Consider the following 25,355-nt stretch of genomic DNA (forward strand, 5'->3'; position numbering starts at 1 on the left):
AAAATTTCTTCAACACCCTTCCGAGTAGCTCTAATGTCATGAATACCCTTTTATTGTTAAATTAGAGATTTTATCTAATCCTTCAATGATTCAACCAAATTTAATAATTTTAATAACTTCATAGTATATAAAATTAAATAAGTTTCTGTTCAAAAAAGAAAATTAATAAAAACTTCAAGGATTTACTTAAATGTACTATAGTTGATAGTTTTAGTATAAATATCAAAAATAAGTGAAAATACTTTGATTTTTAAACAAAAAATAAGGGTAAAATGGTAATTTTATATTTTGATATAAAATAAAAAAAATGCTATGTTGACGGAAGTTAGCAAAAGATTAACGGTGAGGGTATTTATGAAAGAAATATTGTATTTAGAGGGGTATTTGTGAAATTTTAAAAATTCAAAGTGGTATTTATGATATTTCATAACTTTGTGAGGATACAAATGAAATTAACCCAAATTATATTTAAGCAAATTTTAAGAGCCGAGAGAAGGAGAGGTTGAGGCCTTGAATATGAAAGAAAGTAAATTAACTAATTCCAACTATTTCAATAAGGTGATCTCTGCATGAAATTAATCATCTCAGGTAGAAAAAAAATTTGAGAAAAAGATCGCAAAATTTGATCATATTATGTGGCCCGTAAGCAAATTAAATCTTTTGATACTAGCCCGAAATCGGAAAATTTGAAACTTAATTCTGTTGGTGCAATCATTTATGGCCGTTATTATCTGATCAATCTCGTGGTAGGGTGAGCTCTTTCCGAATAGCGGTTGTCGGCTGCTAGGCCGTGATTCGGCTGTGTACTGCGATTCGACGTTAAGCAACAGTTGTCCTCATTGGGCTTACGGCATCAGTCCATAGTTCGTACTCGATAGTAGTTGATGCATGATTTACCCTTTTATTATTGTTACAATTGCTAGTACCGTACTCGATAGTAGTTGATGCATGATTTACCCTTTTATTATTGTTACAATTGCTAGTACCGTAAGATTTTCTAACCCAATACCGTTTTGATTATTTTATTTAATTAAGTTTAACTTTTGCCTAGTTTTATTGATATTATTAATCACTAGTGTTACTGGATTTATATTTATGGTTTTATTTAGATTTAGCTACTATTGTAAATATACTCTTTATTTTATTGATTTGATATGGCAGATGAGATGAAATATAAGTATATGTTTAAGACTAGAGCTTTAGAAGAGATGTATGTTTTATACGTCACTTTGATTACAATGATAATCTTCATTGTCATGCCCCGAATACACGTTCTCCGGGCACGCTAACAAATCCGCCGTATACAAAGAATTTTTCTTGTATACGAAGCGATATCTGTATCTGAAATCAACAATACTACAAATAGTAGTGTAGAGCTGTAAAGAGACTAAGCAGGTAGAACGAACAAATCTCATATACAAACGAGATAACTAAGTACAGAAGTACTCGCTCCAGCGAGATCTAGCATCAGTATGTACAAAAGCTCAAAAGTAAACCAGGACTACCTGCAGCTGGTGATCCTCTATCTCAGCAACTCGTCTGGTAGGGCTCTAGTTCGCGACGCCCTTGCCTCGATCAACCTCAGAAGACGCAGCAGCCGGAACAGCAGGCTCTGCAAAACACAAAGTAACAACTGGGCGTGAGAACTACTGTAAAAATAAGTAGTCCTCAGTAGGTACCACCTTCAACTCATCGGTCCACCCACTAAGTCTACGGAAGGGAGTAAAGATAGTAGTAAATGCAGGAATAAAATCTACCGCTATGAAACACTACGCTATCAAGCTCTACACTAACCAACCGTAGGAAATGTCAAATCTGACCTAATCCAATCGGGACTGTAAGCATACCCGTCCCTGAGACTGTGAACACACCCGTCCCTGCCCAGTTGCGACTATCCAGCTACCTCCACACTAACTGATCCGTGGAGAGCAAGTCCAACCGGCATGAGCGACACCAACGCGAAAGCACAGCGCCCGTCTCCGGAGTAGCACTCGTGGGAGCTACCCAACCGAGTATGCAGTGTATCTCTGTCGAGCTCAATCAGGCACTATCTCAAGCCACAGTCAAGTAACAGACTCTAATTGGTCTAACAACCAACAGGTAACGTGCCCTCGGCACAATCCGACACCAAACAGGCGATACGGGTCCACCGTCAACCCCGCCGGCACCCAACAGTCCGGAACAGCCTAAACGCTATTCTAAAAATTCACTCGGCATCCCCGCACGAGTGTAACTAAAATCTAAACTACCTAGAATTCTCAATATGATGATACTGCAACAGTATAAAATCATACAACGGCCCCTAAGGCTAAATCAGGTAGTTTAACATATGCCGATCGTTATCGCGTTTTCTCCTAAGTCGAATCCAAGTCCAACATGTATATTTATGGTTACAAGTCATGTTCTCAATGCTGATTATTTTTAGCCATGATACGATCAACAACCCGAGCTACAACATGATTTACCAAAAACTCGAAAATCATACATGTCAACTAATATATACTTAGGAATAAACCGATGTAACCCACCTAGATCGCTAAACCCCGGCAGCGAGGAGGTCACCAAAAATCCCCAAATCCACTGAAAAAACCATGGTGTCCAGCTCAAGTTCGAAATCGCCCTGCACACATCGCAACGAAGAACTCCAACTCAAATTCTGTCCGAAACACAGCAACAGCGGAGAACATAATTTCGACGCAGCTAACCTTCAACAAATCCAGCAAATAAGGGCTTCGTGGATTCCTCTCGAAGTCCTGAATCCAACGAACCAAGTCCCGTCGAAATCCGACGTTCCTACGCCGAGTACGAGCCGAAACACTGACGGTCGACGCTGAAAATCAGTAAAATCAGCACGCGATCTCAAAACCGTGCGTTCAAATAATCCAAGGAGGAAAGTTAGGTACCCACCTTTACAGCGAATCCAGCGCCGATGCGACGTCGAGGATGGCGAAAACACCCCCTCGCCCAGCCTCCTCGCGATGTAACAGCAGCAACCGTATGCTCGAATGGCTTCGCAGCGCGACGTCGACGTGGAAATCGAGCTCCGCGGCACGACCCGAGCTCCTCCTTGCTGCGGCCGAATGGAGAGAGAGAGAATGCAAAAGTAAATAGAGTGCCACCCAGCTAAAGGATAAGTATGCATGGGGGGATAGGTTGCACGTGGCATCATAGCCACAATCAACACCAACTAAGTTCAATAATAATAATATATAAAAGAAATGATACTACATTCATTGTGCCTTCACCCGTGGATATAGATCAGTGGTTGAACCATATAACTATTTGTGTGTTTTATTTTTCTTCTCTCTTTTTTCGATTCTCTTTTTGTATTTTCGCGCATTACGAACTAAATCTTTTTCACTTTTATTATAATAAACTAGTATCGGAGAAAATCTGATGTCAATATAAGTGGCGAATTCCTAACAATTCTATTGACTGATTAGTACAGCTTGCCTTTGACGGTTTGCTGCACCGAATAAAAAATACTTTATAACTAGTGAAGTTACTTGCGCATTGCGGTGGGCTAATACTATAGAAGATAAAAGATTGATAACTTTAAAATTTTAAAATTTTTTTACTTGCCACGAGACATCAATAGATGCAAATTGAAAATATAAAATAGATGTGTACCAATATAGCAAAAGTTATAACAGCAAATAAATTTTACATAATAATAATGAAAGAACAGTAACAGAGTTACTACTCCATATACACCTTCATCGCCCTGGCAAGATCGGACAGGCGATTCTCGTACTCCGCGTTTCCTCCATCGCCATTGTCGGCGTCGAGCTTCTCCTTTATCATGGCCACGTCGATGTCTTACAGATCCCCCCACACCCATCGCTTGTCCCCCTTCGTCGACTCCAAATCTATTGCACTTCACCTCGCTGCGTCGCCGCAATCCTCATTTTAATTTTAATCCACACACAATTTAAAAAATTAAACAAAAAATTAAAAAAAATATAAAAATTGAACATTTCTTGTGCACCAAGAAAAAGCAAAAAGAAAAAAAAATAGTGTGATAAAAATGAGTATGGAGAGATTTTATTTTATTCTTTTTTTATAAGCAATTTATCTAGATAAAAATAGATCATGTGAATATATTAATTAGAAAGTAGGTTGTTGGGAAAACAAAACATCGGGTAGAGATGAGGTGGGAAGGTGAAGCATCAAGGAGTGAGAAGGGTGGGGTGAAGAAGGAATTACCGTGTGACAAATTTTATAAGAAATAATGTATAAAAAAATAGATATAAAATTTTTCACTTCTTTCGAAATATTTTTTGGGTAGATCTAGCTGGGTGCTAACCATGGTTAGTTAATTCGCGAATTATTCGTGAATTATTCGTGAATATTTGAAGAAACGAAGTAAACGGCTGTATTTATATTTTTCAAAAAATTCAGAAAAAAACGCGATTTTTTCATCAAAAGTGATTATTCGCGAATTATTCGCGATTCAAAAAAAAAGAAAAAAACCCTTTGGTGAACTTTTGCCCCCCTCCCTCCAAAAAAAAAAAATTCACTAGGTCAAAAAGGTTTAATCTCTTATGAATTATCTTAATCTCTTATTTGCTTAATTATTTATTTATTTTTTTTACTTAATTAGCTTAATTTTATAGCTCTTTATTCTTATCTTTTTAAGAAATATGAATATTTATGCTGATAGCATAAATCTTGAGAGAAAACAACTTAATTTAATACTCGAATTTTTTATCTCGAATTTTTAATTAGTGAACATATAATATCCATATAAATCACGTATCCGAATAATTGGTAAATCCGTTTTCTAGCCGTATTTTTTAATAAATTTAAAAATTAGAAGACGAATTTTATCCGCATTATATTCGTACCGAATTTTTGCCGAATCCGAATTTACTAAGGTGCTAACTAGTACCACTAGTCTACACACACAATTTAGGGACACACTTTAACTTCACTTTAGAAAGGATATTTGTAGCTAAAGGCTTTTATGGTGTAGGTGGATGTACTTGGGATTTGTAAATAGTTAATGATTTTATTGAAAAATATTTTTCCTGAGTTTTGGTATCACATGCTCAGTGTTTTCAGGTATCTTGTACTCTAACATCGGGCACGTAAAGATAAAATTTTTTATCTCTATAGCAAATCTGCTCATGTGTCCAGTTGAGTTTCTGTGCTGAAATGTGACACGCATTGAAGTGCATGTACTATTTTTCTTATTTCATCTTATCTATATAAACGTTATTTTTCTTATTTCTGAGAACAACTTAATTTTCATCAAAACATAAAATTAGCCTATTTCGGACTTATACCTGAACTTATATCTATATATGAAATAGGCAGTTCTTGCTTATACCCGAGCCAAATGAAACTTAAAGAACACAACATATTGGATGGTATGATTATTACTACATGTACTAATTAAGGGAACAAAATAATGCGCAATGTTGATTATAATATAGTCAATAGGACTGACCTTTTCTAGCGCAAGTGGTAAAAAGCTTGATGATTGGTATTCGAAATTTCAAGTTCGAATCCTAATTGATTCACATTTAATTCCAGCTAAGTTTATTCTACCAATCTCTCAAAAAAAAAAAAATGGTCAATAGGAAAATAGATTTGAGGATAAGATATGTGGAACTTTGAGAAAAGAAGCAAAGATGCATCAATTCCTAATTTCCCTTTCAAAAAAAAGTTGATGAGCCCTCCACAAGTCCACATTTTCAACCCTTTATTCTTCCTCAAGGAACCTCCACTTTTTCATGTCATTTTCTTTTTCTTTTTCTTTTAATTAGAAGATTGATAAGACATCTAAATTAGCACATATTTGGCTCTATCTTTTCTAGATAGGAAAGTGGTAATTACATAAAATTTTAGAGTTGTATTTTTGGAAAAAAAAAATAGAAATGAACTTAATTACAAGGAGAAAATAATTAAGGATACCCTAAAATTAAACTTTCCTCTTCAATTAGAACAAAAGGGTACTAAAAAGATTTTAAATAAAATGCTATTTATATGGATTATAATCCATGGTAATTACATACGTAGCAATTCTAAAAAAAAAAAGATTAACATAAGAAATACCCTTTAAATCTAAAGAAATTATTGAAACTGCATGCCTATATTTCGAACATTATGTCCAAAAATATGACTGAATACTTTTTTTATATATCCTTCTAATTGATTATCATCAATACCCTTCGATTAATTAAAGGATAATTTGCACTTTATCAATTGAAAAAAAGGATTAAATTTAGAAAGGTGATGGCATGATTTGAACCAAAAAGAGTCAAATTAAATTATGAACGGAATAAAAAGAGTTATCCTAAGTAATATTAATTTAACTAGAGGCCAATAGGTAATTATTAAATATTTTTAACTTTAATAAAATTCTAATGGAAATTAGAAAAAAAAGAGCAATTATGGACAATTTTGAAAGGGTATGTATTCGCGATATTTTTTAAAATTTTAAGGAGTATGTCTGAATAAAAATAGTTTTTAATTAAAAACTAATATTTAAATTTTTAAGTATTAACTTTTAATTACTATTGAATTTTTGTTAGTACCCTTCCAGCATAAAAAATAATAATAATAATAAAGAAGGGTATCAAGGGGCTTAATTATTTGGGGCAATTTCTTACATATCTCTGATAATTTTTTAATTTTCTGATTTACCCCTCTTAAAAGGCTAATATTTAAAATACCTTTTTTACGTTCCAATCTATTTCAAATATATCCTTAGAGCTAAAATTTGTTAATGAACCCTATTATCTCTATGAAATTACTATTTTACCCTTTCAAATATACCCTTCTATAATCACCGACTTTTCTTATTTGCCCTTAAGTCAGGAGCACAAATAATATTTTGGCTTTTGGTCTTTTCAAATATACCCCTCTATCGTCGCCAACATTTCTTATTTGCCCTTAAGTTAAGGGAAAAATTAGCATTTTAATTTTTTTTAACTGTTGTAGATATTTAACTCACGTTTGACCCAGGTTAATTTAACAGGGGATAACTGCGGAGGTATTTTGCAATAATGGTATATGAGGGGTAATTTAGAAAGAAAAAAAAGGTAGGGATAAATCGGATATTTTCAAATGTGCGAGGGTATACAGACAATTATCCCTTTAAATATTGGCCAATTTGCATAAAAAATTCACTTATTTTGGGCTTTTGCAAAACCGGGCCACCTTTTTCGTTTTTGCAGATTCGGTCCGCTTTTTCCGCCGCCTGACCAAAATGCCCCTCCTATACAATAGCCTCCCGCGCGTATTTCTTGACATACATATACTACCCTACAACCCTGCTGTACGGTCTGGCGCGCATTAAATGACCCACTTATTTCTCAGAACCCGGACCACATCCGCCCCCGCTATTCGCTGGCCCCGCTGTTTCCTGTTCGGCTTAAGACTTTACGAAATTTTCGAACGCTATTGACAAATAGCACGCGCCCAGCAACAGGGATAATAGTGCAACGCGAAGAGCTACGAAATGAGAAATGGTGCAAACGACCTCTATAACAGTGCATCCTAGCCTCGTTCCAGTGCAACCAAACCATAATCAGTCAAAAATTTACTTTCTCCATTTCTTAATATAATCTGAACTTAAAAGTGCAAATGAACGGCGTCCCCTCCAAATGCAGGCGAGGAAGCTCTGCGGCGGGGCTGGACGGTCGGCGATGTGCGACATAAGAGTCGGCAGGCCAGGAAGATCTGCGGCGGGGCTGGACGCTCAACGGCGGGGTTCGGAGTCCCAGAGGTGCGACATAACGGCTAAACAATTGTGTAAAGTTTTCCTATAAAAGATCACGCGTCCTTTTAACTGTTAAATAAGTTCACAGTTAAGCGCGAATAATAGTGCAAGGCATGTTAATTACAGAACAATATTTTTCAAAAGAGTGCAAAGAAGTTTGTAAGAGTGCAATACGGGGAAATAACAGTGTAATGGATTTTATCTATGAGTGCAACGAAGCATGTAAGAGTGCAATACGGTTGTAACACCAGTGCAATTTTTTGGAACAGACTCGTACTAAGCTTTTAAGAGTGCAATACGGTAGTATTTCTCAGCGTATTCCTCAACAGATGTATACCATGCCGTACTGTCTCGCGCTCATTAAATACGCCGCGTCCGCTGTACGCAACCTAACCTCCCTCGATCATTACTCGGAACTCGGACCACATCCGCCCCCGCTATTCACCGGCCCCGCTGTTTCCTTTTCGAAAGCTATTGACAAATAGTGCGCGCCCTGATAATAGTGCAACGCGAAGAGCTACGAAAGGAGAAATGGTGCAACAAACGTCTATAACAGTGCATCCGTAGCTTCGTTCCAGTGCAACCAAACAATAACAGTCAAAATTGACTTATTTTATATCATAATGTAATCTTAAGCTAATAGTGCAAATGAAAGGATATGGAGGCCGTCGATAATATACGGGAGGAGTAGGAGGAGGCTCCACGACCTCTTTATCGCCGCCGCCGCCGCCGCCGGACCAACTATTCAGAAGCCGTGTCGAATTAGCCTCTGTGCGCCAGGGATAATAGTGCAACGGGAATGTTCTACTACAGTAAAAATGGTGCAATGACCGCTATAACAGTGTATCCGTTAGCTTGTTTTTTTTTTCCCCTTAAGTCATCACCGACTTTTTTTTTTTGCCCTTAAGTCAGAGGCACAAAAAGTATTTTGACTTTTGATCTTTTCAAATATACCTCTCTACCGTCGCTAACATTTCTTATTTGCCTTTAAGTTAAAGGCAAAATTAGCATTTTAATTTTTTTTTAACTGTGATAGATATTTAACTCACGTTTGACCCAGGTTAACTTAACAGAGGATAACTGTGGAGGTATTTTACAATAATGATAGAACATATGAGGGGTATTTTAGAAAGAAAAAAATACGGGTAAATAGGATATTTTTAAATGTACAGGGTATATAGGCAATAATTCCTTTTAAATATTTTATACTTAATAAAAATAATAATATAACATTATTTATGACATCACATAATTAGAACTGCGACAAAAACGTCTTTTTCTAATTAGTGAATGCACCGCGTGCAAAATGACAAACCGTGATGTGTATTTCTCAGACCCACGTTTCCTCGGATCCTGTCCGTTCAAAAAAAGAAAAAATAAATAAAAAAATCCACGCGGATGAGATCGAGAGCTCCACGTCGTACCCCCATTTGGCGCCAAACGTTACCCCCGGAAACAAAAAGGTCACCAATGTGGGTTGCACCCACTTATACACCCCCTATGAAACGTCTCGTGGCGGTGGGACCCACTATCTTACCTGGTCGGTCAAAATGGGGCGTCGAATAGGAGAGTGTGACTACTCGAACCATCCCCTCTATCTCTTCGCCCGACGCGCCAAAAATTAACAACTTTGCCACGTTTCGCTACGTTCTGTGTAACAGGCACCAGCGAAACCGACCAATTATAAGGTGCCACGTGGCACTCCACCTCTCTCTCACAACATGCATGACGCATGTCGCGCCCAATATGGACACTCAATATCGATTCATATCATAAATAATTAGAAAAAGGATTAATTCCGTACAAATCCCTACAAATACAGTAAATAATAAATATATCCTTACAAAATTTAACTTTCATATGTTGTTTTTGTAAAAATTCTAATATTTTTAAATATATTCCTATCGTTAAAATTCGTTAGAAAAATTTAGTTAACCATAGGTTAAATACTTAACCTTAGTTAATTTTTTGATATTTTAATCTTTTTTATATTATACTGTTATGATTTTTGAAAGGACATATTTATGATGACAAAATTAAAATTATAAATGATTCTCTAACGATAACAAACATATTTGAAAACGTTAGAACTTTTATATAAACAATATATGAAAGTTGAATTTTGTATAAATATATTTGTCATTTACTATATTTACAGTGAGCTGTATGAAATTAATTCTTTTTTTTTATACCATATACAAAATGTATATATAAAAATCTAAAGGCGTGGGTTTTGGGAACTATTTAATACTATTAAGCAAAACAAAATTAGAGTAAAAGTGTAAAAAGATAGATTTTTTTATTTTCTTACCGAAATGTAATATTATGTACAAAAGTAGAAAATATATCTTTTCATTTTATTTTCTAATGTAATTTACTCGTAATTCCAAACTGAATTTAAGACACTAATTATCAGTGATTAGTGATAGTGATAGTACATAATTCCAAACTGAATTTATTTTTTCATATTGTTAACTAGTAGTCAAATAGCTAATGAAACTATTATTTATACTCATATTCAAAATTTAAATATAATATAAATTAAAAGAATTAAAAATTAATATAGTATTAGCAAAAAAAATAAGGTTCAGGGACTATTTTAACTGTTGAGGGGTATTAATATTTAATAGGTTTAATTTCATACATATTCCTACAAATATAGTGAATAGTAAAAATATTTCTACGAGCTTCAATTTTCATATGTTGTCGTTACAAAAATTTTGATATTTACAAATACATCCCTGCCGTTTGAATTCGTTAGAAAATTTTAGTTAACCATAGATTAAATACTTAATCCTGATTAGTTTGATATTTTTATCTCTTTTATATTATACTATTATGATTTTTAGAAAAACATATTTGTAATGGCAAAATTAAAAATATAAACAATTCTCTAACGGTAATAAACTAGAGAGATATATTTGAAAATATTAGAACTTTCGTAGGAATAATATATGAAAGTTGAACTTTGTAAGAATATATATTACCATTCACTATATTTACCGAGGGACCTGTATGAAATTAACCCTGTTTAATATTTCCGAAAATTCCTAATTGAAATGAAAAATTTTTAAATGCGATAGTAGCTTATCTACGTCTCTAACTAATCAAATTTATTCCTATAGTTAACCTATCCCATCTTAATTTTTTAGTAAAAAGTTTTTTATATTTTTTCTCAAAAAGAGAAATTTAACCTGGCAAAATGTTAACATTTATTTTTATATTCATTTTTTCCTAGTTAATTAAGTTAATTGTTTTTTAACGGGTCTATTAAGTTAATTGTTTTTTAAGTTAACATTTATTTCTAGTTAATTAAGTTAATTGTTTTTTAACGGGTCTATTAAATTAATTGTTCTTAATAATTATTTTTTTTTGGGTTTGGAAGTTATCAAAACCATTAAGTTTGATAAGAAGTTACTCTAGATTTAATAAAAAGTTTAGATGAAAATATGAAACAATTATATTTGGAACTTAAAATCTCTTGCACTAAACATTATGCTCGATAAAAGAAAAAAACTTTAAATACCACCTTTGTAATTTCGCGCTTTTTTATTTTAGTATTCTATAGTTTAAAATATATTACTTTAATACTCTATAGTTTCATTTTTTTTTCTTTTCGTTATTTTTTATATTAATTTTTTCGTTAAATCAGTGACAAAGTTAAAATCACAGAGTACTAAAGTAAAAATTTGGTAAACAACAGAGTATTAAAATAAATATTTGATAAACCATAAATAGAGTATCTGAAATCTTTTTTTTATATGACTTAACGAAGAGTTAACGGAGGTACTATGAAAAAAAAAATAATAAAACTAGAGAATATTAAAATGATCCATTTTAAATCACAGAATATTAAAGTAAGAAAATGCGAAATCACCGGAATGATATTTGGAGTTTATCTAAAAAGAACTTAGATAGAAATGTGGAACGACTAGATTTTAAATTTGAAATCTCGAATACTGACCATTAGGTCCACCTAAAAATGTGAAATAATTAAATTTCGAATTTAAAATTTTAGATACCAACTATCGAATTTTTTGCCATTTGCGTCCCGAAAGGTCGGCAAAAATTTTAATAAATAAAAATTTGAAAACCAAGATTTAATTTGAGGGGGGCAAAAGTGTAATCTAGGCCAAATTATAACAGGCCATAGTTTTTTTTTTCTTTTTTTTTTTTTAGCTTCCGTCTTTTCGCTCGAGGCCTCTGTAATTTCATCTTTTGTAGCTTAATTTATTTTCCAATGAATAAAGCGGATATTTTTTTTTTTAAAAAAAATAGGACAAATTTCAAATACCAACTATACGATTTCATACTTTCTCACTTTAGTACTCTGTGCTTCAAATTGTATTAAGTTAGTACCTTGTAGATTCATTTTTATATTTTCGTTAGCTTTTTCGTTAATATTTTGTTAAATTATATATAAAATACTTCAAACACTCTACTTAGGTTTATTGAATATTTACTTTAGCATATCCTTTAGTTTTAACTTTGTCACTGATTTAACGAAAATAAATTAGTGAAAAGCGAAAAAATAAAATCACATGGTAACAAATTGATATACTTAAATCACATGATACTAAAGTGAAAAAGTGCGAAACCACACTAGCGGTATTTGAAGTTTTTCTAAAAAAGATAACAATTGAAGTTGAGGGTGCCAATTTAAAATTTGCTATTAGTAAGGGGTCTGTAGTTAAAATTTCAGTACTACTTTTCTAGAGAGAGAAAGAGAGGACTGAGGGAGAAATCACAGCCGTAGATTACTCATCCCTTCAGCCCCCCCTTCCTCATCTCTTCGGTTTCCACGCGCGCGCGCACACACACACTCTCTCTCTCTCTCTCTATCTCAGCTTTTAATAAATATAAATATAAATATACCCAACAATGGCTGTTATTCTTCTTTTGCTCCTCTGTTTGGGGTTTTAGAGAAGCGAAAGGGGAGAGAGAGAGAGAGAGAGGGGGAGAGAGAGCTCGATCGATCGAGGATCCACGAAGACGACGACGAAGACGAAGAAGCGCAGCGAATTTATGTCTCCCGATCTGCTCCTCTTCGATCGCGTTGTGGTGGTGATCTTCGTCTTCGTCTTCGTCCTCGACCTCGGCTTCGTCTCCTCCTCCTCTTTCTCCTCCTCCTCCTCCTCCTCCTCTCCACGCATGCAACAGAGGCTCCGCACCATCGACGCCGCGATTTCGATGCAAAGGTGAGAATCCCCCCATCAAAAACCCCCCCAAATCTAAGCTCTCAGTTCGTTAAACCCTCGAAAGATCGCTCATAATCCCTTGATTTGTGTGAGCAGGGTGAAGTATAGCGGGTTCCGGCATATACGAGCTTGCGATTTCCTCTTCATCTTCCTCAGAGGACCATTTTTGACTTGACGAAGCTGAATCGAGATCCTAAGAGCTCTTTTTCCCTGATTTTCCGGCTTTTTTTGGTTTTTTTTTTACCGATTTTTGTTCGATTTTGTGTGTGTGAGAGAGAGAGAGAGAGAGAGAGGAGATAGGAATTTAGGTGAGATGATTATGAAGAGGAAGAGCAAGAGGAGCACGAACCCGATCGAGTCGGAGCCGATCGTGCGGCGGCGGCGGCGCCGGATCCGCGTCCTCTTCGACGATCCCTACGCCACCGAGTCGAGCGAGGACGAGGAGGCGGCTTCGACGAAGAGGAGGAAGCGGGTGATCCACGAGTTCTTCGTGGGATCCATCGCCTTCGCCGAAACCCTAGGGGCCCGTCCGTGGAAGACGAAGGCGGGGGCCAAAACCCTAACTCCGAGCTCCTCCTCCTCCCTGTCCTCGTCGTCGTCGTCCTCGTCCTCGTCCACCTCCGACGCCGCGCCGAGGTACAAGGGGGTGCGGCGGCGCAAGTGGGGGAAGTGGGCGGCGGAGATCCGGAACCCTAGCACGCGCTCCCGCCTCTGGCTCGGCACCTTCGACACCGCCGAGGCCGCCGCCGCCGCCTACGCCGCCGCCTCCCTCCGCCTAGCCGCCGAGCGCAGCCCCTCCGCCGCCGCCGTCGCCGCCGCCCCCCCTTCCCCCTCCTCCGTCCTCGACCCCGCGCCGCCGCCCCCTAAAACCCTAACCCTAGCCGACGAGATCCCCCTCCCCCTCCCCATCCCCGACCCCGACCTCGGGTTCTGCTTCGGGTTCGGGTCCGGATCCGGATCCGGATCCGACCCGTTGAGCGAGCTCTACGAGGAGGACCCGGTAGTAGTCGTCGACGACCTCGGCTCCTTCGCCGACTTTCCCCTGTGGGACCCCAACTTGGACGGCTCAGATTTCCCCAGCCTCGACGCGTGGATGGTAGATGATGACACCCTCCTCCCAATTTAAATCTGAATTTTTGCAGCTATTTAGTATTTATTCGGCATTATAATACCACAAAATCACTAATATTAAATTTGCTACCTAAAAAGTGTTTGATAAAATGCGTTGAAAATGCGTGTGTGAGGGAGGAAACTTCTCCTGGGTTTTTCCGAGCTTGTAAGAGCCCGCGCCCATGGAGTTTCTTTTTCCTCCACTCATTCACACACTTACATACTCTCATTATTATCATCATTATTATTATAAGAATCACTGCATTTATATTGTTGTTGTTACTGTTCTACATATATGTAATAGTTATCACTATTTGCTATTATTGAAGACGATTGGAATCGGAGTGAGTACTTAAAAAAAAAAGCATAATGCATTATTGTCTCTTATGGGAAGGGGTTGGGAGTAGGGATAAAGAATGATAGGCTCTTCTTTAACTACTATTTTGGGCTTGTTTCTCTGTCCTGTTATCATATAATTTCAAGTTAAAGATGACTTTTAACTTGTGTTAAAGTTTAGATAAAAATTATTATTATTATTATTATTATTATTTACAATAGAGAGTGAAAAGTTGTGACTACACCTCTCGAATTTGAAATAATTCTATATATAAAATATAATAGGGTTAAATCTTTTAATTCGGTTATAGTATTTTGAGCGGTGGGTTGGTTTAAAAAGTTAAAAGAGGTAAGCTAAGGAGTGTTAGAGTAGTTTTAGATGAGTGAGTGACCTCCTGAGAAGTGGGATATTGTGGCTTAATTACTGTGCTTTGGGAAAGTAAAGATATGGTTGGTTAATTTACCAGGGTGAAATGCTCTCTAAGGAATGAAGTTGGGGCTTCTAATAGAAGATGTGGGGACTATATAGGAAATTATGAATGTACTTCACCTCGCAGGAATTTAGAGGCAGAGACAAAATTAGAGTGGAGGGAATAAAATATGTTGGGTGAAATTTTAGAGGGAAAAGTATTTTGGGGGTGGGAGAATGGGTAAGTGGGGAAGTTGTTAACTCCATTATTGGGTGATGGGTGTCTCTATCAATTTGTTTGATTATTATCAGTGTAATGCTCTGTAAACCAAATGGGAGCTGGTCAACATGGGTGCACTGGAGAGTTTCAGAGGGAGTACAGTGTTGTATTTGACCAAGAAGTGGGGGAGTAGAGAGAGAGAGAGAGAGAGTGAGAGAGAGAGAGAGAGAGAGAAGAAAGAAAGAAAGGGAGAGGAGAGAGAACTTTTTTTTTTTTTTAATATTTGGTGGCATTTCCTTTTCAGGGTTGGTTTGAACTTTTAAAGAGAGTTGTGAAAAGTTGACTCTTGTTTGGTTGGTTCGTTGGTTGGAACAGGGAGGAAGAGTTTAGAACATAAAAGTTTGTTTGTTTGGGTGGAAGTGGGGTGGAAGTGGAGATGAGGGAAGTCGTTTTTGTTGTTTGGTTCGTCGTAAAAATGTTACGGTTGAAATTCGAGTTAACCTTAAATGGCGTAATTGACTTCGCCCCATCGTGAACCGATGTCAATTATGGTGCAGAAAGGTAAAAAAAAATAATAAAATAATAAAATAGATAAAGTTAGTTATATTTAAATATATTTAATTATATTACTAATTATTTTTTTATTCAGTTAATATATTTAAAATATGATAAAAATTGATTAGTTAAGTTTTAATATTTTTATTTAGTTTGTACANAGAAAAAGACGTATTCCACGCAACGGAAGGGGATTCCGTTTGGCGTAAGAAACGGAACGGAAAAATATTCCGTTAGTTTCTTACGCATTAAGAAAGATAATAATTACTGGGTGTTTATACTATGAAATGGGTGAGGTGTCTTTAAGAGACTTAACCCCACTTAGTGTAAGCAGTTTCCATCAGAAGGAATCGGAGTGAACCAGGTCTTGAACTACGTTCCTTTGACCCTGACTTCAACCACCACACACATAGTACAGAATTCTCCGTCGCGGGTCTGTGCGTTAATGGCCATGCACAGTACCTTGATTTTTCATAAGAGTTTCTATGTATAGCCCATTCACATAGCCGCGGCCACATACGGATACTCTTATATAGGTGGTTTCCTCCAGGGATGTGTGCAGAGTCACATCTCGCGAAAATTATCGCCTTAGATCCCATTAAGAGCTCTCAGCTCAACCTAATCCACTACACAGAGCACTACTCACCATAGGGATGGGATTGGAGCTAAAGCTCCTATATAAAAACTGTAGAAAGTGCTCTTTGGCCAACTTAGCAGTTTGTTTTTACCACATTGAACCTTCTTCAAGGGATCTCCTATCACAAAGGTTGGGTTCCCACTGCAGGAAGGCCCTTTACGGGCAAAGTCCCATCCCCCTCGATGACTCCAGGACCTTAGTCCTATTCAGGCCTTTCGTCAAGCAATCTGCAAGATTTTTTATCAAATCTGACAAAACTAATATAATAATATCATGAAAGGTTAGTAATCTAACATACTTCTATTTCAATTTAATATACCAGTTAACTTTATAATTTACAAATATCATTTACAAGCTAAACATTAGGATAAACAAAATAAAATTACGAGAGCAAATATAATATCAAAATTTATCAAACTGATAAAAGCGCTCCCCCCACAATTTCTGAGATACACTAAAATTTAAAATCACGAGATTTAATCATATTGAATAAAGTTTGATTCAACAGCAAATAAATGTACCAAACAATTTAAATGTTTGATTTCATTTAAGTAATCTTGAACAGATATATACAATCAAACACTTTTTATGCAGCAAACAAATTATAAATAGAGCTGATACAGTATAAGAGACAACACTAATGAACAGGTTTGATGGTTAGAGCATTCATTATAAAATAAGTGAACGCTAGTTGTCGGTTTCGAGTTCTACTTGAAGGGATTTTTTTTTTTTTTTTCAAAGGGTTTTATAATAGCAAAACTCAAACGGTACATAAATAAAATTTTATTTACTGTAGCAAACAAAAAATCCACCCTTTAGGATCCGTACGAAAAAAACGAAGATAATAATTTACGGATAAACAATATATAATTAAAATTTAAAAATGCTAATCGCAATTTATTTAAATTTGAATAACCAGCATACAAGCAAGTTGTCAAACAGAATTAAATGCAAAATATATATGTATATATATTTTAATAGATTAGCACCGTCAGATTTAACCACAATCAGATAGGAATACGCCTTAGATTGTTGGAATAAATATCGCATAGGAATCCGATTGCAATTAAAATCTAACTAACTCTGTGATAAAAATAAAAACAAACAAATATATAGATAAACGCAAATAAATCAACTCACAGATAATCGCTAAATTCCAAAATTGTGGAAAAAGAATATCAATATATTAATCCGAAAGCGTGCGAGGCACTGCCCTAAGGCGTATTCCCGTCCTTACGTGCGGGATTAATCGGAAATAACACCCCAAGGTACGACCGGAATTCCTCCTCCTGCGAGCACGATCGTGAAGGAGGTTGACGAAGATTCTCAACACCCAGTAGATAAGAAGAATATTCAAATAGTAAAAGATAAGAGATGAATAGATAAAGATTAATAAAATTATCTAAATCTCATTCTCTACTACTCTGTCAGTAACAGAGGAGAAGAAAGGAAGGGAATTTAACGCTCTTTCTCGTTACGAGAAAAAGACGTATTCCACGCAACGGAAGGGAATTCCGTTTGGCGTAAGAAACGGAACGGAAAAATATTCCGTTAGTTTCTTACGCATTAAGAAAGAGAATAAAAATAAATAAATAAATAAAATTAAATAAGTAAATAATAAAATAATAAATAATGATAAATAATAAATAAATAATTTAAAANTCTAATAAATTTATGTCTCAAAATAATTTACCTGCCAATCTTAGAATTTGCAAAATTCGTTTCCAAGATGAACACTAGGATAAAATCACGAGAGTAATTATAATATCAAAATTTATTAAACTGGTAAAAGAGTAACCCCCACAAGTTTTGAAATATATCAGAATTTAAAAAAATATGGCCTTAATCATGTCTAATAGAATTTGGGTCAACAACAAATAGATGGCACAAACAAAATAAAATGATATACTTTAACCAATGTATAAAATACTTAGATGTAACAAATGTAGTGACAACTAAGAGATAGTATTATAGGTTAGGTGATGCTGGTACGAACGCATCCGTACACATAAACTAAATTTAGTGTAGCAAACTCTCCTTAATTTACTGTGGCAAATTCTCCTTTTTTTTTTTACCAAAGAATTTTTACTGTAGCAAAACTTTTAAGCCGTACAATATAAAAAATAATTTTACAGTTTTACTGTAGCAAAACTTTTAAGCCGTACACTATAAAAAATAATTTTACAGTAGCTCTTTTTTTTTTCCTTTTTTTTTTCTTTTATTTTTTTTTTTTTAAACAGCAGTATAGTGCAATAAAAAAAATTATAAATAAGATGATTTGCAATTTAAATTATAAACATATGCAATTTACAATTTAAATGCTAATCTCAAAATATTTAACTTTGAATGACCAATATATGTCAAGCAAAAAAATTTTTCAAAATTTTTTTTACTGTAGCAAAACTCAAAACAGTATACAGAAAACTGTAACAAAAACTCTTTTCCTTTTTTTTTTTTCAAAAAATAGTATATATATATAAATTAAACTTTAAGAAAATCCTTACACTTAAAATATCTTTCACTGTCGCAACTTGTTTAACTTTTTAAATGTATGTACTGTAGCAATTTTTTTTAAAAAAAAAACAACCCGTACAATGTCTGTATAGAAAACAAAATAATTCCACAATTTTTTTTTATCAAGACAGTAAAATATATATCTGTATATATATATATTTTTTCTCACAAATAGTATATTTATATAAATAAATTAAACTTAAAACTTAAAAAACCGCACACTTAAAAAATAATTACAGTAGCAAACATTTTTAATCCGTACAAGTGGTTTTTTTTTTTTATAACAAAACAGTAAAACTTTTTTTTTTTAAAGGGTTTTACAATAGCAAAACTCAAACAGTACATAAATAGAATTTTATTTACTGTAGCAAAAAAAAATCCACCCTTTTGGATCCGTAGGTAAAAAAAAAATTAATAATAATAAAAAAAAGATAATAATTTGCAGATAAACAATATCCGATTAGAATTTCAAAATGCTAATCCAACTTATTTAAATTTGAATGACAAACATACAAGCAAGTTGTCAAACAGAATTATACGCAAAATATATATGTATATATTTTAATAGATTAGTACCGTCAGATTTAATCACAATCAGATAGGGATCTACGCCTTAGATTGTTAGAACAAATACCGCAAAGAAAATCTGATTGTGATTAATATCTAACTAATTTTGTAATAAGAATAAAATCAAACTTACAGATAAACGCAAATATCCAAATAATGATTTGATCTTATCCGGAAGCGTGCGAGGCACTGCCCTAAGGCGTATTCCCGTCCTTACGTGCGGGATTAATCGGAAATAACACCCCAAGGTACGACCGGAATTCCTCCTCCTGCGAGCACGATCGTGAAGGAGGTTGACGAAGATTCTCAACACCCAGTAGATAAGAAGAATATTCAAATAGTAAAAGATAAGAGATGAATAGATAAAGATTAATAAAATTATCTAAATCTCATTCTCTACTACTCTGTCAGTAACAGAGGAGAAGAAAGGAAGGGAATTTAACGCTCTTTCTCGTTACGAGAAAAAGACGTATTCCACGCAACGGAAGGGAATTCCGTTTGGCGTAAGAAACGGAACGGAAAAATATTCCGTTAGTTTCTTACGCATTAAGAAAGAGAATAAAAATAAATAAATAAATAAAATTAAATAAGTAAATAATAAAATAATAAATAATGATAAATAATAAATAAATAATTTAAAATTCAAATAGAATAAAATTCAAATTTTAAAATTTTGAGTTTTTTTTTTTAACTAACACTTAGGCCACCAGTAATGCATTATTCTTACTCAAAAGAGGACTCAAAAAAAAAAAAAAAAAGAAAACAAAAGAGGATTCAAACCTGGTTTCACCGCCACGAGTTGAGAGCACTAAACCAACAACATAAAATAGTGGTGGATCACCATATTTGAATTCGAGATGAAACTATCTTAACAATTCAATTTACTGATCGCTACAACAAGCTATGTTTATACGACGCTTTTTAGACAACGCTCTATTCTAGCGTTTTCAATATTTGGCATGTGCTGATAGTATGATTAAGCGTCGTCAATAAATATTATTTTTATTAAATACTAAATAAAAATTTTTCGACGTTATATTAAAGCACCGGTATATTTATTCCGACATGTTTATTTAACGATTTTTCGTGGAAGTTATTTCTTTGAAGCGTAGCTAGTTATTGTTTGAAATGTCTTTGGTGTAAGATTTTTTGTAGTGGATATATGCAACTTAAATAGTTTGTCAAAGTGATTTTACTTCATTTTCAAAGTTCAAGTGGTGAGTCACAACTTGCACTAAAATTCAAGAGAATCTGCATATTTTGCTCGCCTAAAAGTAACAGGCATGCAATGCATCATTCCAGTGAAATAGGAACTACTAAAATAAATCCATTATATTTTTTAGGTGGCCAAATTTGTTGGATGCAACATCTTTAACTAGGTCTTATACATGCTCTCTATATATATTTTGCCTCTCCATATACTTAATTGCTGTAACACCTTTGCATTCTACAAAAGCCCTTTGTCTTGGAAGCTCTTGATGCACTCATCAAACATTTGAGGGATTGAGATGAAAGGAGGGAACCCTAAGTTCCTGATCTTGGTTGTGTCCATGCTATGTGGATTGCTATCTCCCTTTTGATCCCCACACCTAGATATTCAAAAGTTGTCACTGAACCTCTAAAACAATAGGAAAAAAGAAGTTCAAAATATTGTAAAGGTTCAAAGGATTGAGAGAATTACTTTGTCGGAATCGGGTATACGGGGTATTTGGCCTTGATCATCTCCACAATTTCCGACCAATGCGCGACCGAGCCTGAGCAGATGAGCCGCCCCGAGGCTCTTCTGTCCTCCATGGCCAAAATGTGGGCTCGGACCACATCGTCGATATGGACGAACCCGATCGTCAAGTTAGGGTACTCAGTTAGGTCTCCTGCATGCACTCGAATCGAGCATCATAGTAAGGTTGGTACAAGTTTCGGAATACTATCTGTGTGATGCCTCAGGATTTAGAATAATTCTGTATATGAAATATAATAGGGCTAAATCTTTTAACCCGGTTATAACACTTTGAGCAATAGCTAGACCCAAGAAGTTAAGATAGTTAAGCGTACTAGAATTAGAATAGTTTTAAAATTAGTGATCTCCTGAGAAGCGGGGCGTCGCATGATGTGCTCATACCTTTCAATAAGGAGAGGATCATTAGGATTGTGCTTGTGGGCCGTGGTGCCAGTACTGGCCCGACGACGAACGATGGATTGACGACCACGAGATCGATGTTGTACTCCTTTGCCAGCCGCCATGCTTCTTGCTCAGCCAGTATTTTTGAGTACGCGTACCACAGCTGCCAATCGAAGAATTAAAAACGATTAGATTTGGTTCTCTATACAATTGAATAGTCCCAAATCAAAATATGTTGATGCTTGTTTAGCCTGACTAAAGCTTTTAGCTAGAATATTTTTTAGTAGAGCTGTTTGAAGAAGCACTAATAAATATTTTATATCAAAAAGTTCTACACTAAATAACTTTTGACTATAGATAGAATTAGAACAATCGAAGGGCCTTGTTGCTCTAAATATGGTTGCATTTTGGGACCTAAAGCTTATTTTAACCTTTTACAGTATACTTTTAAATTTGCAAAATGTTTGATCTTGTGTTTATCATGCAAAAAAGATACTCAATTAATTGATCCAAATAGCTATATATAACTTGAAATTAAGCAATTTGAATCATGTTAAAGTTACTAGTTACAACTTACGCGATTAAACATTTTCTCAATTTATAACACAACTATTGAAAAATGTTGAAAAATTGAACCACAATTATTATTTGTTGCCTCCGCTTGTAATCTTTGTGAAGAGAAAGATAGAGCTCTAAACTTAAACAACTAATATGCAACTACACAAATAATTTGCAAGTAATTAACATAATTGTAATTAGCTACAAAGATTAGAATACAACAAAGAGAATGATGAAAGAGCTTACATTGTATCTTTTGCAGTATTCAGTGTCACTCCAGTGTGACTCATTGAGTGGAGAGATTAGGGTTGCGTCGTCTCGGTATCGGATCGAAGAGCACGAAGAGGTGAGCACGACACGACGAACCGAGCTTGATCTCGAGCACGAGTCGAGCACATTTTTTGTGCCTTTTATGGCTGGATTGATCAGAGTTTCCTGCGATTTCGATTGATAATACAGTAATTAATTAACAAGACTAAATTTCCTCCAAAAATAACAAAATTAACAAGACTAAACAACAGTGAGTTTTCTCTCTTGTAGTGATCAGTAATGTGTTTTGTAAATTATGGATTGACATAATTGTTATATTTTTGTCATGAGATGAGGATATTTTTAGGAATTATCTTTTTCTAAATGGATGTTACTATTTTTATTTTTTTTCCAACTATTTGGGCATATTTATGCAGTAACTTTTGTAGAAGAATTTGTTTTTCTCAGAAATGAACTTTGAAACCCCAATTATTTCTTACAAAATAATTATTTTATCCCTTCTCCTATAAAATGATTCAGTTAACTAATGTTTAGGTTTACTTCAAATAGCACTAAAAGTTCATTATACTATAAAAGTAGATTTTTTTTTATTTGAATTAATTACACTATGCGACACCTTATCTTAAGAGTTTTTTTTAAAAAAAATTCCTACACTACTATTTTATTTTTTAAAAGGGCTAATTTCATACAGGTCCCTACAAACATAATGAATTACAAATATATTTCTGCATAACATGAGAAAATATTGATGTCCCAATTTTCTCGGAATTAATGTATAAGTAATTATTCCAAAAAAGAAAAAGAAAACATTGATGGAATGACCTGAACGTTTTGGTCATAGGTTAGGAACACCGGAGAGGCGGTGTGGAAGACGCCATCGACGCCGTCCACCGCCTCATCAAAGCTCCCCTCCACCGTCAGATCGGCTTTCACCAGTCTCAGCCTCTCCCTTGCTCCTTCCAGGCTCCAAAGAAACCCTACCTTACCTTCATCCTCTTCCAAAATGACAACCACAACATATATATATAACAAGGTTAAAATGTTGTTTAGATAGAGAGTTCAAATGAGATATGTCGGTCGAGACGTGCTAGGCATTGTCTTAAAAGTATGATTGCATCTCTACGGGCGAGACTCCGGCGATCACACTTCTCGCGGTACAATGATCACGAGCTAGTGTAGGTGCATCGACCTGGCTAGCCAAGATCGTGCCCGGCACGGCTTGGTTCATGCTCGTGCCGTGTGCGCGTGCTTGTGATAACTGGGTGACATAACAACTCTCTTTGTTACCTAAGAAAGTAATATAAAGATGTTGGAGAATATAAAATAATACTACAACTTATGAGTTTTCAGTGTGGGACTAAACTCATATATAGCAGTGTGACACCATTCGAATTTGGAATAATCTTATATACAATATATAATTAGGCTAAACTTCTTAATCTAATTATAGCATTTTGGGTGGTGATTAGACCTAAGAGATTAGAAAAATTAAGCATACTACAGTTAGAGTAGTTCTAGAATGGATGAACCCCCGTTTTCCCAGAAAGCAGAACGTCACAGTTATTAGTATCAATGTCAATCACCAGCCGGAAGTGTGAGATAAGTCTCGACTAAGTTAGGGCCATACAGCAGGTAGAGCGTGGCTCCTCAGCTGACGACCGTTGTGGGTCGATCAGCTAAAGCTAGCGAGACGGATTTCATATCGCCTAGCATCTGTGACTGTGTTTAAGCCTAACGAAGATATTAGGACTTAAAGAGAAGAGAAATACAACATTCTTAGAATTTAAAATAGCTCTATATATAAAATATAATAGCGCTAAACTTTTTAACCCGACTATAGTATTTTAGATGGTGATTAGATCCCAAAAAAATTAAGAGAGTTAAATAAGACTAAAGTAGTTTTAGAATGAGCGACCTCCTGCCGGGAAGCGTGCGGTCACAAGAAGATGATGCGCAACCACCGCTATAAAAGCCATTTAATTTTGCACCACCCAAAAGGCTCATAGGCGAAAATAAAACTTTTTAAATCAGATTTAAAATAAATACTAGCAAGTGGATTTCAAAATAGAAGCTCAAAATTATTGCTTTTCCTTCCCCAATATTATAGCTTGATCTTTAGCAAAAATTTTTGAGTTTGGACTATACACAGTATAAAGTAGAAGAAACAAGCTCAAAATGAGATCTTAATTACATTTCAATTTACTAAACCACACTTTACTGAAGATGATTATAGATGAAAGTGGAAGCAATAACTCATGAGTCCAAATGAACTCCTAAAAGATTCTGAGTTTAAACTTATTTTGAGGATAAAAAAGATACATGTATATACAAATATATACCTGGGTCTCTAACTGTGGCACGAACTTTGAAGCCCTTGGAGAGGAGGGCCTTAACAAGATAAGCTGCAATGAATCCCGTCCCTCCGGTCACGCAATATTCCGCCATTAATCTCCTTTCCCTTCTCTCTCTCTCTCTCTCTCTCTCTCTCTCTCTCTCTCTCTAACTCTTTACCATCCTCTTTAATTTGGGTCGACTATAGTGATGTGACATTTTATAGGAACATGTTGTATCATGGTTTGGTGATGATTTTGATTTTTATCAATTTTGTTGGGGCTGGTAAAAGTAATGATTAATTACATCCCAAGATGAGAGGTAGGTTTAGGTGTGGTGGGTCACGTGAAGAGACGCAGTGAGTTTGATATTTATCATTATCATTATTATTATTATTATTATTTTTTTTTTTTTTGAGAGAGAGGTAGCATACTAATCGCTTCGTTTATTTTATTTAGAAATAAATTTAGTTGGAAATGTGAATCAACTAGAATTCAAACTTGGGTCTCAGATACCAACCACCAAATCCTTTTGCCACTTGCACTAGAGATAGTCGGTTATATTATTATTTTATATTTTATAAAAGAAGTGGGTTTCACGGGTAAAAATTTCTTGGGCATCGTGCCCATAAAAAATAATTTGGGGTACTCCGGATGTCCGCCGCGTGGCACTGGACTTCCCGGATGGCTGCCACGTGGCACTCGGACACCCTCCAGGCGCGGAGGAATTCTACACTATCACACTTGCACAATGTCATCAATAACAAGTCAATCACATTCCTTCTTTTCAAACAAAAGTACAA

General features: G+C 35.1%; 3 protein-coding genes across 3 annotated transcripts; 1 reads left to right on the forward strand and 2 right to left on the reverse strand.

The window, feature by feature from the left end:
• Positions 1,214–6,263, reverse strand: LOC109716170. The gene is made up of 5 exons (XM_020241494.1): positions 3,715–6,263; positions 2,908–3,070; positions 2,706–2,830; positions 2,529–2,620; positions 1,214–1,612 (listed from the first exon to the last, which is right to left on the reverse strand). The coding sequence occupies exons 1-4, from the start codon at positions 3,802–3,804 to the stop codon at positions 2,537–2,539; spliced, it is 462 nt and encodes a 153-aa protein (XP_020097083.1). The 5' UTR covers positions 3,805–6,263; the 3' UTR covers positions 1,214–1,612; positions 2,529–2,536.
• Positions 12,481–14,407, forward strand: LOC109716486 (ethylene-responsive transcription factor ERF118-like). Its single transcript, XM_020241964.1, has 2 exons — positions 12,481–12,927; positions 13,024–14,407. The coding sequence occupies exon 2, from the start codon at positions 13,241–13,243 to the stop codon at positions 14,051–14,053; it is 813 nt and encodes a 270-aa protein (XP_020097553.1). The 5' UTR covers positions 12,481–12,927; positions 13,024–13,240; the 3' UTR covers positions 14,054–14,407.
• On the reverse strand, positions 20,578–24,751 carry LOC109716805 (tetraketide alpha-pyrone reductase 2-like). Its single transcript, XM_020242383.1, has 6 exons — positions 24,562–24,751; positions 23,045–23,217; positions 22,199–22,387; positions 21,395–21,557; positions 20,957–21,146; positions 20,578–20,864 (listed from the first exon to the last, which is right to left on the reverse strand). Exons 1-6 carry the CDS (start codon positions 24,665–24,667, stop codon positions 20,723–20,725), a joined length of 963 nt encoding a protein of 320 aa, XP_020097972.1. The 5' UTR covers positions 24,668–24,751; the 3' UTR covers positions 20,578–20,722.

Source organism: Ananas comosus, linkage group 10 (genome assembly GCF_001540865.1).
Source record: "Ananas comosus cultivar F153 linkage group 10, ASM154086v1, whole genome shotgun sequence".
In the NCBI taxonomy this organism is placed as follows: Eukaryota; Viridiplantae; Streptophyta; class Magnoliopsida; order Poales; family Bromeliaceae; genus Ananas; species Ananas comosus.